This window comes from Watersipora subatra, chromosome 7 (genome assembly GCF_963576615.1).
Source record: "Watersipora subatra chromosome 7, tzWatSuba1.1, whole genome shotgun sequence".
Classification (NCBI taxonomy): Eukaryota; Metazoa; Bryozoa; class Gymnolaemata; order Cheilostomatida; family Watersiporidae; genus Watersipora; species Watersipora subatra.
Genome location: NC_088714.1, coordinates 11174785 through 11189947, shown reverse-complemented (window position 1 = coordinate 11189947; position 15163 = coordinate 11174785). Strand labels below are relative to the sequence as shown.

At 37.4% G+C, this 15163-nt stretch overlaps 1 protein-coding gene across 1 annotated transcript in view; it reads right to left on the bottom strand.

Annotated features, from left to right (window-relative positions):
* The window catches only part of LOC137400420 (eIF-2-alpha kinase GCN2-like), a 53272-nt gene that overhangs the window by 19273 nt on the left and 18836 nt on the right, over positions 1-15163 (bottom strand). The window contains exons 12-21 of the mRNA XM_068086749.1: positions 13930-14081; positions 11847-11980; positions 8064-8211; positions 7715-7830; positions 7128-7284; positions 5848-5970; positions 5497-5601; positions 2797-2981; positions 1101-1236; positions 520-750 (exon numbers count right to left, since the gene is read on the bottom strand). Of these exons, the coding sequence (XP_067942850.1) occupies positions 520-750; positions 1101-1236; positions 2797-2981; positions 5497-5601; positions 5848-5970; positions 7128-7284; positions 7715-7830; positions 8064-8211; positions 11847-11980; positions 13930-14081 (1487 nt within the window). The remainder of the gene's footprint in view (positions 1-519; positions 751-1100; positions 1237-2796; positions 2982-5496; positions 5602-5847; positions 5971-7127; positions 7285-7714; positions 7831-8063; positions 8212-11846; positions 11981-13929; positions 14082-15163) is intronic.

Sequence of the window (15163 nt, the reverse complement as noted above, 5' to 3'; positions counted from 1 at the left end):
GTGATTACAAGCTCTTAAAAGCTCAGAAGCGAACAGTTAAAAAAATGGCCATAGGTTGGAATCCCTTACTTTGATGATGTATTCAACTTGACATAGTCATTGTTTTAACATGTGGGATTGTTACATGAAATGAAAGGCCAATAAAAGGCTCAATATAGAATGTCCCGTAACAAGTAAACCTCAAAAAGGCATGTATATGGTTATCAGATCTTAAAAACTTCAATATAGTTATAAAGATCTGTGGTCAACGGCTTTGAATGCCACACCTACTTTCAACGGATCCGTATTAATTAACACTCAGCCTCGTCTACCCTATGCAAGGCAAAACAATTTTTTTTCTAAACCTGTAGAAGTATGTGGTTGGATCACAACTGCTTCAGGCGGCCCTAATCATACACCACCTACATGAAGAAAACTCGAAAACTGCCCCACACCCTCTGTTACTGGCAGATAGTAAACGCATTAAGCATAATATTTAAAGACATCTAACATCAATCTGTGTCATAGTTGGAGAACTACCTTGTGAATATCATTGTCATAAGTGAAGTCAAATTTTCGAGAGATAGGCTGACTGAATATAGCAGACATTATTTTCTTATAATCTTTGGTCTGCGGGTTCCCTAACATCGACTTGAACAACTGATGAACTTTTTCTTCTTCCATCCGAGGCAAATACTCAGACTGTAGCAGCTCCGATGAAGAAGGTCGCTTAGAAGGGTCATGATTGAGCACCCAGCGCAACACTGCCATCTGAAATGGAAAGAGTTTTATTTCCAAGTAATAACAGCTATATAGAAACTGTCACAGTGTACACTATGGTACATATAATACATTAATGATACATCAATGATAAACTTATAATACATCTATGACACATTTAAGATACAACTGTCGGATTTGGTATCAGCCAGTGTGGTGCATTTTTGTATCTAACTCATTGAAATCCACTTCCCAGAAAAATGACCACAACAAGTGACACCAAATGTGATAGAAACCCAAACTACTAAATGTACTTTAATACTGAGCACATTAAAGTAGATATAGTGGAAAACAAACAATCACTACACAAATAAAAGAATGACTGATCATCAGATCCTTACCTGTTGAGAGTTGTCCTCTGATGTAAAGTCAGAAGGCGTGATAATTTCAGGCCTTCTCAGGCTGCCTATAATTCTATCTCTCTCCATCATAGTCATGAGAGGACGATAGCACATCTCAAAGAATATGATACCCAGACTACAACATACAATTTATGGTGCAATTAGAAATATAACAGTCGAGGAGAGATTATACGCTCAATGAACTGAGTGAAAAATAATATTAATTAACGCTTTGAAGCTGGTTGTACTCTATCTACGAGCATTAAGTATTCTTTAGTGAAACCTCATCATGTTCAAGCGTGTACTGCTGTTGCCTCTACTAACTAACTGCTCACTCGCTAGTAATACTATTGTGACTGCTCACTTGCTAGTAACAATATTGTGACTGCTCATTCGCTATTAACAATATTGTAACTGCTCACTCGCTAGTAACAATATTATGACTGCTCACTTGCTAGCAACACTATTGTGACTGCTCGCTCGCTAGTAACAATGTCGTAACTGCTCACTCGCTAGTAACAATATTGTAACTGCTCACTCGCTAGTAACAATATTGTGACTGCTCACTCGCTAGTAACAATATTGTGACTGCTCACTCGCTATTAACAATATTGTAACTGCTTACTCGCTAGTAACAATATTGTGATTGTTCACTCGCTAGTAACAATATTGTGACTGCTCACTCGCTAGTAACAATATTATGACTGCTCACTTGCTAGCAACACTATTGTGACTGCTCGCTCGCTAGTAACAATGTCGTAACTGCTCACTCGCTAGTAACAATATTGTAACTGCTCACTCGCTAGTAACAATATTGTAACTGCTCACTCGCTAGTAACAATATTGTAACTGCTCACTCGCTAGTAACAATATTGTGACTGTTCACTCGCTAGTAACAATATTGTGACTGCTCACTCGCTAGTAACAATATTGTGACTGCTCACTCGCTATTAACAATATTGTAACTGCTTACTCGCTAGTAACAATATTGTGATTGTTCACTCGCTAGTAACAATATTGTGACTGCTCACTTGCTAGTAACAATATTGTGACTGCTCACTCGCTAGTAACAATATTGTAACTGCTCACTCGCTAGTAACAATATTGTAACTGCTCACTCGCTAGTAACAATATTGTGACCGTTCACTCACTAGTAACAATATTGTGACTGCTCACTCGCTAGTAACAATATTGTGATTGCTCATTTGTAAGTAACAACATTTCGACTGCATACTTCCAAGCACCCACTTGTAACACCTCAACATCAACAAAACAATAATGCAAGGTATTACCAGTTCTAATTTTTATTTATGTCACAAACAATAAAATACAGTAAAACAAAGTAAAACTTTAATGAAAGCAATCCACAAATACCACCAACATGTACTGTATATCCATGGCATTGCTGAAGATTGACACAGTCCCGGCATACCTTCAAGGCTAATTCACAGTTGATTAGTGCATGAAAAGCTACTTACATCATCACTGTTGAAGGTAACATTTGATAAACCAATAAAAAAAAAAGTAAGCATCCAAGAAATGCATTTACATATTAAAGACATCGCTGACTACAATACCACATGATCGATTTCATCTTAAAAGGGTACGAAAGTAGAAGTGAGAAAATAACCCCGACATCCTAGGTATTAGCCCTAGAACCAATGCAAGTAAAGAGCACGCTGTACAACAGGTTTACCTGTATATGTCTACTTTCTGAGAATAGGGAGTCTTCCCATGGCCAGACTTGATTTCCGGACTCAAATAAAGCAGGGTACCAACTCTTCCTGTGTGTCTACCATCTCCAACACTTACTGACTGCGAGACACTTAAACTGCTTGCGGGAGGCTCTGGCGTTACCCCAAAATCTTCTTCAGGTATTTGCTGTAATTACTACTGTTTCAATACTTCTGTTACCTAACTTTCAATCCATTGTTAATAGTTCATTGAATCCTAGTCTAGAAGAACAAGGACTTTTCTACCGGCATAAACTCCCACCTTTACAATAGGAGCCAGGTTACTTCAGCAAATAAGTCTACATAAGCAACAAGAGGAAACCATAACTTGGAAGGACAAGCAAACTGCGACTTAGCAACAAGGAGACAGCATACCTTGGCAACCAAATGAAACTACCGCATAGCAACAAGGAGACAGCATACCTTAGCAAGCAAATGAAACTACCGCATAGCAACAAGGAGACAGCATACCTTAGCAAGCAAATGAAACTACCGCATAGCAACAAGAGAAAAGCATACCTTAGCAAGCAAATGAAACTACCGCTTAGCAACAAGGAGACAGCATACCTTGGCAACCAAAAGAAACTACCGCATAGCAACAAGGAGACAGCATACCTTAGCAAGCAAATGAAACTACCGCATAGCAACAAGAGAAAAGCATACCTTAGCAAGCAAATGAAACTACCGCTTAGCAACAAGGAGACAGCATACCTTGGCAACCAAAAGAAACTACCGCATAGCAACAAGGAGACAGCATACCTTAGCAAGCAAATGAAACTACCGCATAGCAACAAGAGAAAAGCATACCTTAGCAAGCAAATGAAACTACAGCATAGCAACAAGGAGACAGCATACCTTAGCAAGCAAATGAAACTACAGCATAGCAACAAGGAGACAGCATACCTTAGCAACCAAATGAAACTACCGCATAGCAACAAGGAGACAGCATACCTTAGCAAGCAAATGAAACTACCGCATAGCAACAAGGAGACAGCATACCTTAGCAAGCAAATGAAACTACGGCATAGCAACAAGGAGACAGCATACCTTAGCAACCAAATAAAACTACAGCATAGCAACAAGGAGACAGCATACCTTAGCAAGCAAATGAAACTACCGCATAGCAACAAGGAGACAGCATACCTTAGCAAGCAAATGAAACTACGGCATAGCAACAAGGAGACAGCATACCTTAGCAACCAAATGAAACTACCGCATAGCAACAAGGAGACAGCATACCTTAGCAAGCAAATGAAACTACCGCATAGCAACAAGGAGACAGCATACTTTAGCAAGCAAATGAAACTACCGCATAGCAACAAGGAGACAGCATACCTTAGCAAGCAAATGAAACTACAGCATAGCAACAAGAGAAAAGCATACCTTAGCAACCAAATGAAACTACCGCATAGCAACAAGGAGACAGCATACCTTGGCAACCAAATGAAACTACCGCATAGCAACAAGGAGACAGCATACCTTAGCAAGCAAATGAAACTACCGCATAGCAACAAGGAGACAGCATACCTTAGCAAGCAAATGAAACTACCGCATAGCAACAAGAGAAAAGCATACCTTAGCAAGCAAATGAAACTACCGCTTAGCAACAAGGAGACAGCATACCTTGGCAACCAAAAGAAACTACCGCATAGCAACAAGGAGACAGCATACCTTAGCAAGCAAATGAAACTACCGCATAGCAACAAGAGAAAAGCATACCTTAGCAAGCAAATGAAACTACCGCTTAGCAACAAGGAGACAGCATACCTTGGCAACCAAAAGAAACTACCGCATAGCAACAAGGAGACAGCATACCTTAGCAAGCAAATGAAACTACCGCATAGCAACAAGAGAAAAGCATACCTTAGCAAGCAAATGAAACTACAGCATAGCAACAAGGAGACAGCATACCTTAGCAAGCAAATGAAACTACAGCATAGCAACAAGGAGACAGCATACCTTAGCAACCAAATGAAACTACCGCATAGCAACAAGGAGACAGCATACCTTAGCAAGCAAATGAAACTACCGCATAGCAACAAGGAGACAGCATACCTTAGCAAGCAAATGAAACTACGGCATAGCAACAAGGAGACAGCATACCTTAGCAACCAAATAAAACTACAGCATAGCAACAAGGAGACAGCATACCTTAGCAAGCAAATGAAACTACCGCATAGCAACAAGGAGACAGCATACCTTAGCAAGCAAATGAAACTACGGCATAGCAACAAGGAGACAGCATACCTTAGCAACCAAATGAAACTACCGCATAGCAACAAGGAGACAGCATACCTTAGCAAGCAAATGAAACTACCGCATAGCAACAAGGAGACAGCATACTTTAGCAAGCAAATGAAACTACCGCATAGCAACAAGGAGACAGCATACCTTAGCAAGCAAATGAAACTACAGCATAGCAACAAGAGAAAAGCATACCTTAGCAACCAAATGAAACTACCGCATAGCAACAAGGAGACAGCATACCTTAGCAACCAAATGAAACTACCGCATAGCAACAAGGAGACAGCATACCTTAGCAACCAAATGAAACTACCGCATAGCAACAAGGAGACAGCATACTTTAGCAAGCAAATGAAACTACAGCATAGCAACAAGAGAAAAGCATACCTTATATAACTTATAAACTTATGAAAAGTTACCTTAGCGATGAGAGCTGTAGTGGCCAATCCAAAGTCTCCAATCTTAACATGATCATGAACATCCAAAAATATATTAACTGGTTTCAGGTCTCTGTGTATCATTCCCTGGACAACACAAAATTTGTGCATAAATACCACAGGTCTTACTTTTACTGCACTTTTTAATGGCTCTAAGAGGCACTTTTACTAAATCGTGATGAATGCATAGTCAGCTATTCTAGAAAACCGAAGTATAATGCAAATGAATCAATATGGATGCAGAGAGAATATCACAGAAAGAAAATGGATACAGGAAGCAGAATATAGCCTAGATGAAACTGAGAATATATGTGAGGGCGCCTATACACACACCTGATCATGTATGTGGACAAGGCCTTCAATAATCTCTCGAAATAGTCGCCAGACCCTCTCACAGTTTTTATGGAGTCCAGCATCGATAGCCTGTCTCAGGGTGTTCTTCTCACAGTACTCCATCTGCAGAGAGAACAGCGGACAGCAATATATGCCTGGTGATTGAGATGGAGACATAAACCTTGACTTTTACACAGAGTAAGAATTAAAGAAAAATAGCATAATCATTGTCTGCCCAGTAGCTTTACATATTATCCGCCAAAACTGATTAGAAACTAGTTATAGCAGGTGTCCTTGACCTACGCACTCTATACCCTAAAGATGAGCCTACACAAAATTTTCGTGGATTTTATCATAAATTATTGGTATTTTTTATCATTTGCAATTGCTTTTGATGCTTGAGGTGATCTGACTGCCAGGATGTTTCATTATTCAAACTGACAAAACTTGATGACGCTTCAAATGCTCAGAAAAAAATTTCGTGCAAATGACATCACTAGTTGATATCGTTGTGATAGTTGATATCGGCTATTGTGTTCAAGTTTCAGCGTTACGCATCTTTATTCTGTTGGTTTCTTTGCAACTATTAATAGGTGTCATAATTGCAATTTCGCTTGATCTGAGTATTTGAACTCGGATCAAGTTTTATCGATTTAAATGTTGAAATCACATCCTGGCAATCACATCACCTCACGCATAAAAAAAATCGCAAATTATTAAAAAAAATATCGATGATTTCTGATAAACTTTACTAAAAACCGTGTACAAGTTTATCTTCAATGTATAAATAACTAACTTTTAAAACTATAAAAACAGTTTCCAACATTTGGTCATCGCATCAGGCTGTAAAACAATGCAAAAACTCCACTTGAGAGACACACATAGAGAACAGGGGCTATCATAGAGTATAAATAACCAACCCCTGATACTGTTCCCTCTGAACAACAAACAGTAACACCCTAGTACACATTACCAACACTTCAATCTTACAATCCAGGTAGAGAGCAGAATACAGTTAGTTGATTACGTTCATCTTACTCTACAAGATGAATTTCAGTGCGCAAAATGGTCTCACTTGGTAGACAGTGGTCTCACTTGGTGAACAGAGTCGTCTAACCCTCAACTGGTTTAGGAATGGACTAGCGGAGCTAAAAGTTCACCTATAGCTTTACCAAGTAACCTCTACAACTGCCTTTCCTGCCTTTCAGTTACTAGTAACTTCATGCTCCACCACATATTTTGACTATGCTAACATCTTCCTGCAGCGGGGAAACACTGACCTGAATGTACATGAACTGATTACGAAGGAGCGGTGAGGAAGACCTGGAGACTACTTTCTGCACTTTAGTGTCGTGAGAGTCGTCGTCCCGTCGCTCTGATTGACAAGAGATGCCGTAGTCAAACACCACATCATCTGATTCAGAGCTTAGATTGAGCCTGGCAATAGAGAGATGGTCGTCAGAGGTGAACTAAAGGAAATATGGGCTCAAATACTAACAGGAGTAGGTATATACACGACCACTAAACACTTACACTTAGTATGTATATACATGACCACTAAACACTTACAGTGGTATGTATATACATGACCACTCGACACTTACAGTGGTACGTATATACATGACCACTGAACACTTACAGTAGTACGTATATACACGACCACTAAACACTTACAGTGGTATGTATATACATGACCACTCGACACTTACAGTGGTACGTATATACATGACCAATGAACACTTACAGTAGTACGTATATACACGACCACTAAACGCTTTCAGTGGTATGTATATACATGACCACTAAACGATTACAGTGGTATGTATATACACGACCACTAAACACTGAGACTAGTGCAAGTACTCACCCAAATGATTGGCCAAAGAAATTACCAACATCTGATGAGTCATCCTCACTCGAAAAATCAGATGACTCAACACTGTGTTCACTGGATGCAGTACTCCAGACAACTGACTCTTCTACCTGCACAAAACACAAGAGTAAATACCTGTAGTGCAGAGATACAAAGAAACTGACTGTGCAGAAACATGTTGACTTGCTAGTAACAGCTGAATAACTAGTAGAATGTGGCAAGTATTGACATGATGACAAGCTATAACAGGTGACAAGCTCTGACAAGATACTTCGAGAGGGAAACCAGCAATGACAGCCCCAGCATGCAAGGTTCCAGTGTCAGATTTACTAGAAACACTAACTTTGGCTGGCGCATTGACTTCGATGTTGTCAGAGAAGAACACAGAGTTCTGCGGTTTAGTGGAATGAGTTGTGGCAGTCTCATCAGAGGTCCCTGTTTCTGTTGAACCCACTAGTTCGTCCCCAGTTTCTAGCCATGAATTGTAGTACCTAGTAGACAGACAATTATTGTATTTTATTTTAGGAAGGCAATGATATGAATCAGATATTACGATACTAAATTTAGATGGATGACCAAATATGAATAGTTGCTGTTGCTGTCAATGCTGGCAATATAATTTGTCGATTAAAATAAAGCAATTATAATTCTTTTGTGTGCCTATTCGTGACATGACACACAGACATTCTCATACGTCAGTCTTGTTAGGTTGGCACAGTAAGTAACACGTAATAGCTATAAATGCTGACAATCATGTCATAGCAAACTTCTAAAAAAATTGTGGATAATAGGCTATGTATTTTCTGTTTGAATGTATGTGACAAAAGCAGATGACTGTTTTGTGATTATTTCAAAGGTGCGCATATACGACGTGTAACTAAATTGGGAGTAGATATCACCAATACCATTTTACAAGCACAAAGCATCACGTTCTTAAAAATGGAAACAAAAAATTGGGTTGATTAGAATAGATTATTATGATGACACTACTAACATAATCCCACGACCAAACAAGAGCGAAGCGATTGATTGGGAGATTTATCCCACGACCAAACAAGAGCGAAGCGATTGATTGGGAGATTTATGATAAATGCACATGTGCACACAACTCCCGAAAAATTATCCGTTAACGGCCGCCACCAAACCCTTGTAACAAAATCTTATCAACAAATTTAACTATTTTTCTGTAAAGTCGTTTAAGTATAATAATGATACAAAACGCATATAAACCTATTTAAAAATGTTACCAAGCCTTTTAAAGGTTACCACAAATTCCTAAAACTAACCCATCTGATCGGATTATACATAAATAGACAGATTTATTTGGCCGAAAACCGTTATTAAAACTTGCTAATCCTCACTTTTATCAAAGTTAAGACCGGAAATTAAAACGCCGAGCGACAGAGAATAGAACGATTAAGTCGTGCGCATTTCACGAAAGAAATAACGTGCACATTTCACCAGTCTATTAACGTAGGAGTAATGAAATCGTTTCATTTTTGCCGATTTTAAAGTAACTGACATTTTGGAAACTTTTGAGTACTTTAGGATTCTAACTGATGTCCAACGCAGTGTAAGTAAAAGAAATGACGATGATATTTTTTCTAACGGTTCTTATGAGATTATTACAATAATTAATTATAAGTTTGGATGACTACAGAACAATGACTACATAGTACAGATTTTATAAAAATCTATATAAATATCACAACTTCGTGATATTGTTAGCTATGACGTTTTAAAATGTAAACAAAATTGTGCATTAGTTATATATTATTACTATATTAATAATATTGGTTATTCTAATAATGTCAGTGCATTTTACTTGTAATACTGGCCAATATTGCATTTCTCCTATTGCAGGGGGGAGATAAAAACATATAATCTTTTCCTTTCATTATTGCTATTTGTTGTAGATAATAACACCCACACCCAATACATTACAGCTACCATTGCAGTTATCCTATTGCACTGCAGTGCCATTTGACTGCTAATATTGATTTCTCAACCATCAGTACCCTTTCTTTTTTTCCAATATCACTTTGGTCGTGGGCTGTATGACAGTGGAATTTCTAGTATATTGAGTATTTAGCAGTAATATTTTTGACGACTATCAAGAAGGTATGAATAAAGAAAGTACATCTTCAGACAGGAGGACGACAGTTCTCTGTATGAGTGTATGTATAGGATCTTTTCCCTTTCTAATAAGCATATTATGTCACAATATAGATGTACGGTATGTACTGTATGTACACTTCAGCTAAAATCGGTTTTCATGCAATCAAGACAAAGTCCAATATTTAGAAGCAATCGTTAAAAATGTCACAGGAAGTTTCAGCACAAGATAAGTACTATTATACATTTCCGAGCAGAACCAAGGTAAATCATAAAAATTCAAACATAATTAATGAAGTTTTTCACTTGTACTCATTGAGTGTTGCAATTGTAGATTATATATTCTAGAGACCCACCTCATCATTTTAGGCTGAAACAAGTCAACATTACCTGTCTAACTAGGACAGCAACCAGAAACTAATGTAGCATAGAGCCAGTGGTAGGAGTTGGCTACCCCTATCAAATCTAATAGAGCCAATATAAACTTACATTTGCAAAAGCATAATTCCCTGGTACGCCTTCCCATTAGCCTATTCCTATCAGAGTATAAATAATTGAATGCTTCGTAATTTTTTCATATTCCAACTATCCTGCCCGGAATAACTCCTACAACACTAGAGTTGTGTTATTATAGTCAATCTCAATTTAATTCATTTACATTTATAATTGCATATAGGCAACTAACTTAATTGCATTCCTACACATTCTCAACGAGTTTACCACCGTGTGCATGCTCAGCGCAGTTAAACTATTTCTGTCCTGGTTACTGTTGCTACGTCTGAGTCGGCAAAACGGGTTCCTACTTGTAATTTAAAATCTTAACCAGTTGAAGATGCAGCTGAGAGAATATCTCCTTGATGACCTTGATGACCGAACCCACATCTGTACAAAAGCTAAGGCTAAACAAAGTCTACACTGTTGGGTTTAGGTTAACAACTAGGAATGGGTTTACATTATTCCCATATCATTTGCTAAATGTGAGCACACTTGCTGTGTTTTGGATGATCACTGCAAATGACGGTTTCTTGGGTAATAAATATTTCGGTAAGCTAATGAATATAAAAAATGTAATCAAAAATGATTGCCAATTTATTGACCAAAATACAATCAGTGCAGATGTTAGTGAAAATACATCCCGAGAAAACATTAACAGCAAAATATACCAACTGGTCAGTATATGTCCACTTTATTAATGCCATGAAACATTCGCCCGCCTAAAAAAAATTATCGATGTATATCTCGCGGGCTTGTGGAATATCTTAGTTTTGACTGGCAGTATGAGATGAACAATCTCTGAGACTTAATGGGAACAATAACCTCCAACATTAGATTAGAAACTCACAATTGAAAACAACTGCTAACATTTTACAAAATGCTAACAGTTGCAAATGCAAAAGCAGGTTGCAGAATGTACTTGTACAGTTTGCCATAACCTGTTTACATGCAATTTGGAAAAAATGTAATTTTCCTAATGCCAACTCACAGTACACACAGTTAGAAGCTGACTAACAACTCACAGTACACACAGATAGAAACTGACTAACAACTCACAGTACACACAGATAGAAGCTGACTAACAACTCATAGTACACATAGATAGATACTGACTAACAACTCACAGTACACACAGATAGATGCTGACTAACAACTCACAGTACACACAAATAGAAGCTGACTAACAACTCACAGTCCACATAGACAGAAACCGACTAACAACTCACAGGACACACAGATAGAAGCTGACTAACAACTCACAGTACACATAGATAGAAGCTGACTAACAACTCATAGTACACATGGATAGAAGCTGACTAACAACTTATAGTACTCACAGATAGAAGCTGACTAACAACTCATATTACAGTACAGATAGAAGCTGACTAACAACTCACAGTACACATAGATAGAAGCTGACTAACAACTCACAGTACACATAGATAGAAGCTGACTAAAGCAAACAATGAATCGTCCTACCAAAATCTGACTGTGTAAACTAAGCTCAGTCCCTCACCTCACCACATTCTCATGGTTCAGTCGGGACAGGAGCTTCACCTCTCGAGTGATTCGTTTGTTGAGCAATTTGCTTCTAGGGTTTAGAGTGATTCTTTTTATGGCGTAGAGACACCTATCCAGCTTGTTGCGTACCTGCAGCATAAGAAGGCATCAGTAGAAGGTTGAACACAAGTGGGTCTAACAAAAAACTTATCTGAACAACGCTAGTATAACCGGTCTGAACAAGTAAATGCCTATGTTCAATCTATTTATTATGAACTAGCAAGTTTTAAACTGAAGTGCAAATTTTAAAACTGTTCACAAGTAAAAATGATGGCAGCAAGATATGAACATGAAGAGTTACCGGCAAGGAATGCATAAATGAAAGCTTGGCCATTCATCTATATATAAATTTATATATAAATACTATCTGAACATTTCGCATCCGGTTTCTTTTGATACTGCTGCAGATTTTAGGATTAAAAGAATTTACAGCTCCCTGTCTCGTTAGGGGTGTTAAGACAAAAAAAGACTGCTTTGTAAATAAAAATGACGCTAAATACCATTTTGTAATAACAGGGGCTGTTGGAAATAGCAAGAAAATATAATCCCATGAACAAACATGAGCGAAGCGATTGTTTGGGAGCTTTATGGTAAATGCATATTCGCACACAACTCTCGAAAAATTATCCGTCAATGGCTGTTACCAAACCCTTGTACCAAAATCCAATCAAAAAATTAAACCATTTTTGTGTAGTCGTTTAAGTATAATAATGATACAAAACACATATAAACATATTTAAATATGTTATCAAGTCTTTGAAAAGTTGACGCAATATCCTAAAACTAACCCATCTGATCGGATTATACATAAATAGACAGATTAATTTTGCCTAAAAATTGCCATAAAAACTTGGCAAACCCTTTTTAATAAAAATTAAGACTGGCCAACGAAACGCCGATAAGGCCATGTGACAGAGAGTAGAACCACCAAGTAGTGAGCATTTCCCAAAAAAACGTGCACATTTCACCAGTCTATGGTATTGTCCAATTGACGAAGGTTTCTGTAATTACCGTAGAAGTACTGAAAAGTAATCGTTTCTTTTTTGCCGATTCTACCAGACTCTGACGTTTTTGACACTTATAATGATTACTTTGGTATTCCAACTGATGTCCAAAGCAGTGAAAGTAAAGGAAATGACGATGGTATTTTTCTAACGATTCTTATAAGATTATTACAATATTTAATTGTAAGAATAATTATTCGATTTTATACGATTATTATAAGATTTAGTTATAAGAATAATCATTCGAGTTTACAAGGTCGAAGTATATATCGACCGATGGTGTGCAATGTTACTGTTATTATTTTTCTAAAGATTTTGTTGATGATACTGCGGCTGTGCCCACTATTGCGGTACTGCCAAGCCGTTTTTAATATCTGCACAATTAAGTAATAGGCCTACATGTTCTTATAGATATACACCTATTTCTATGACAACCAGCTAAAATCTGTTTAGATTTTTAAATTGAGCATAATTTTTTAGATATAAATACAGAAATCTAGATAAATATCACAACTTCTTGATATTGGTTGCTATGACCAATGATATACAGCCCCCCAGCCTGTGTATATTACACAGCAGCTTGCCATTTTACTTCTAATATTGCATTCTCCTATTGCAGGGCAGAAATATGAACATATAATATTTTCCTTTAATTATTGCCATTTTTTGTACATAATAACACCCAGTACATTACAGCTACCATTGCAGCTACCATTGCAGTTCTCCTATTGCACTGCAGTGCCATTTGACTGCTAATATTGCATTTCTCAACTAGCAGTACCCTTTCTTTTTCCATTATCACCTTTGGTCGTGGGCTGGATGACAGGGAAATTTCTAGTGATACATTTATTCACTGAACAAGAATAAAATAATAGAATGAAAGAACAAAAACTTAAAATTCAAGTTGTATTTTTTACCCTGGGCATGTCTGCTTGTGAAATCTGATGCCACATTGAACAACCAATCAATGATAGTTATGTAGTCTATATAAAGTTGCTAGAAAATTTAAGTTCAGATTATGAGAGATGACCTCACCTTGAGTACCTGCCCAAAACCACCTTCTCCGATGATGCCTAGTAATAGAAATTCTTGAGCAAGACGAGAGGCTCCCGAAGAGTCTCTTGGGATAATAGCTTCCAGGTGAGAATCTTGGTCTGTCTCATCATCAGACACCCCCTTCTCCTCATCTGATAGGATACAACGAATAAGTCATGTTACTGGTACACACCGTTAGTTTTCAGAATCATTTCATTCGGCATAGGATGGCATCCTCCATAAATAAGACCTAAACCATTTTAGTTTCTGCTCAGTAGATTTTATCCCTGAAGAAGAACTAATTGGAAGGACCTATGTCAACTTCTCCAGTAGGTATTGTGGAAAACACACGCATCAGCCATGTGTCAAGCCTCAACAGAGTTACAATATTCAGTCTATGCCATCTCACTACAGGTTAAGGAATGGGAAATCTGACATTAAATCCTCCACTTTGACAATCAACAGAGTAATTAAATCTAATTTTATATCTGAATCACAATAAATATAAAGAGTAAGAATGTGATATTCAGAATGACTAGCTGTGGTGAATGCGCTCTTGGTTTCAACAGAACTTTATTGAAAAATAGCCAGGTATTCACTTAAACTAATGACAAATCCTATAATGGATAACGACTGGTGAAATGTTAAGATAATTCACAATAGCTAATGATGATCCATATTGTTAAAACAGTAAAAAGTTACCTGGAGAGCATGTTATGCTCTAACTGACCCTTTTAATTGTTTGCTATCATACACACATAAGTTATTAAATGTCTTTCTACGATCATTTAATAAGGATATTTTCAGCATAAAATGGCGTTTGGTTGAAGGAACCAGTTGTGGTTCTGATTAGCCAATGTGCAGTCATGACAGCCTGTCATAGTTCCTACACTTGAATAGTATCCATAATTTGAGCTAAAATAGTGTAGTAAAGATTGGGGGCAAATATTCCTATGAAAGATACCTCATTATACCTATAGCTATGTTATCACTTGTTATTGATTCAGACAAACTATTTTGATAAATGAATTATACTTACTTTGTTTGAGTTCAGTTATTTAATATATAGTAAAACATATATATACATTATATATAAATATATACCGTAGTTATAACATGCTAAGCTACACCAGCTCACCAGGCCATTCCATCTAGTTCAGATCAAAAGTTTTAAACATCAGCCTGCGAGCTATTTGATTGAATATGAAATAGAAAAAAATCCCAAACATCGTCA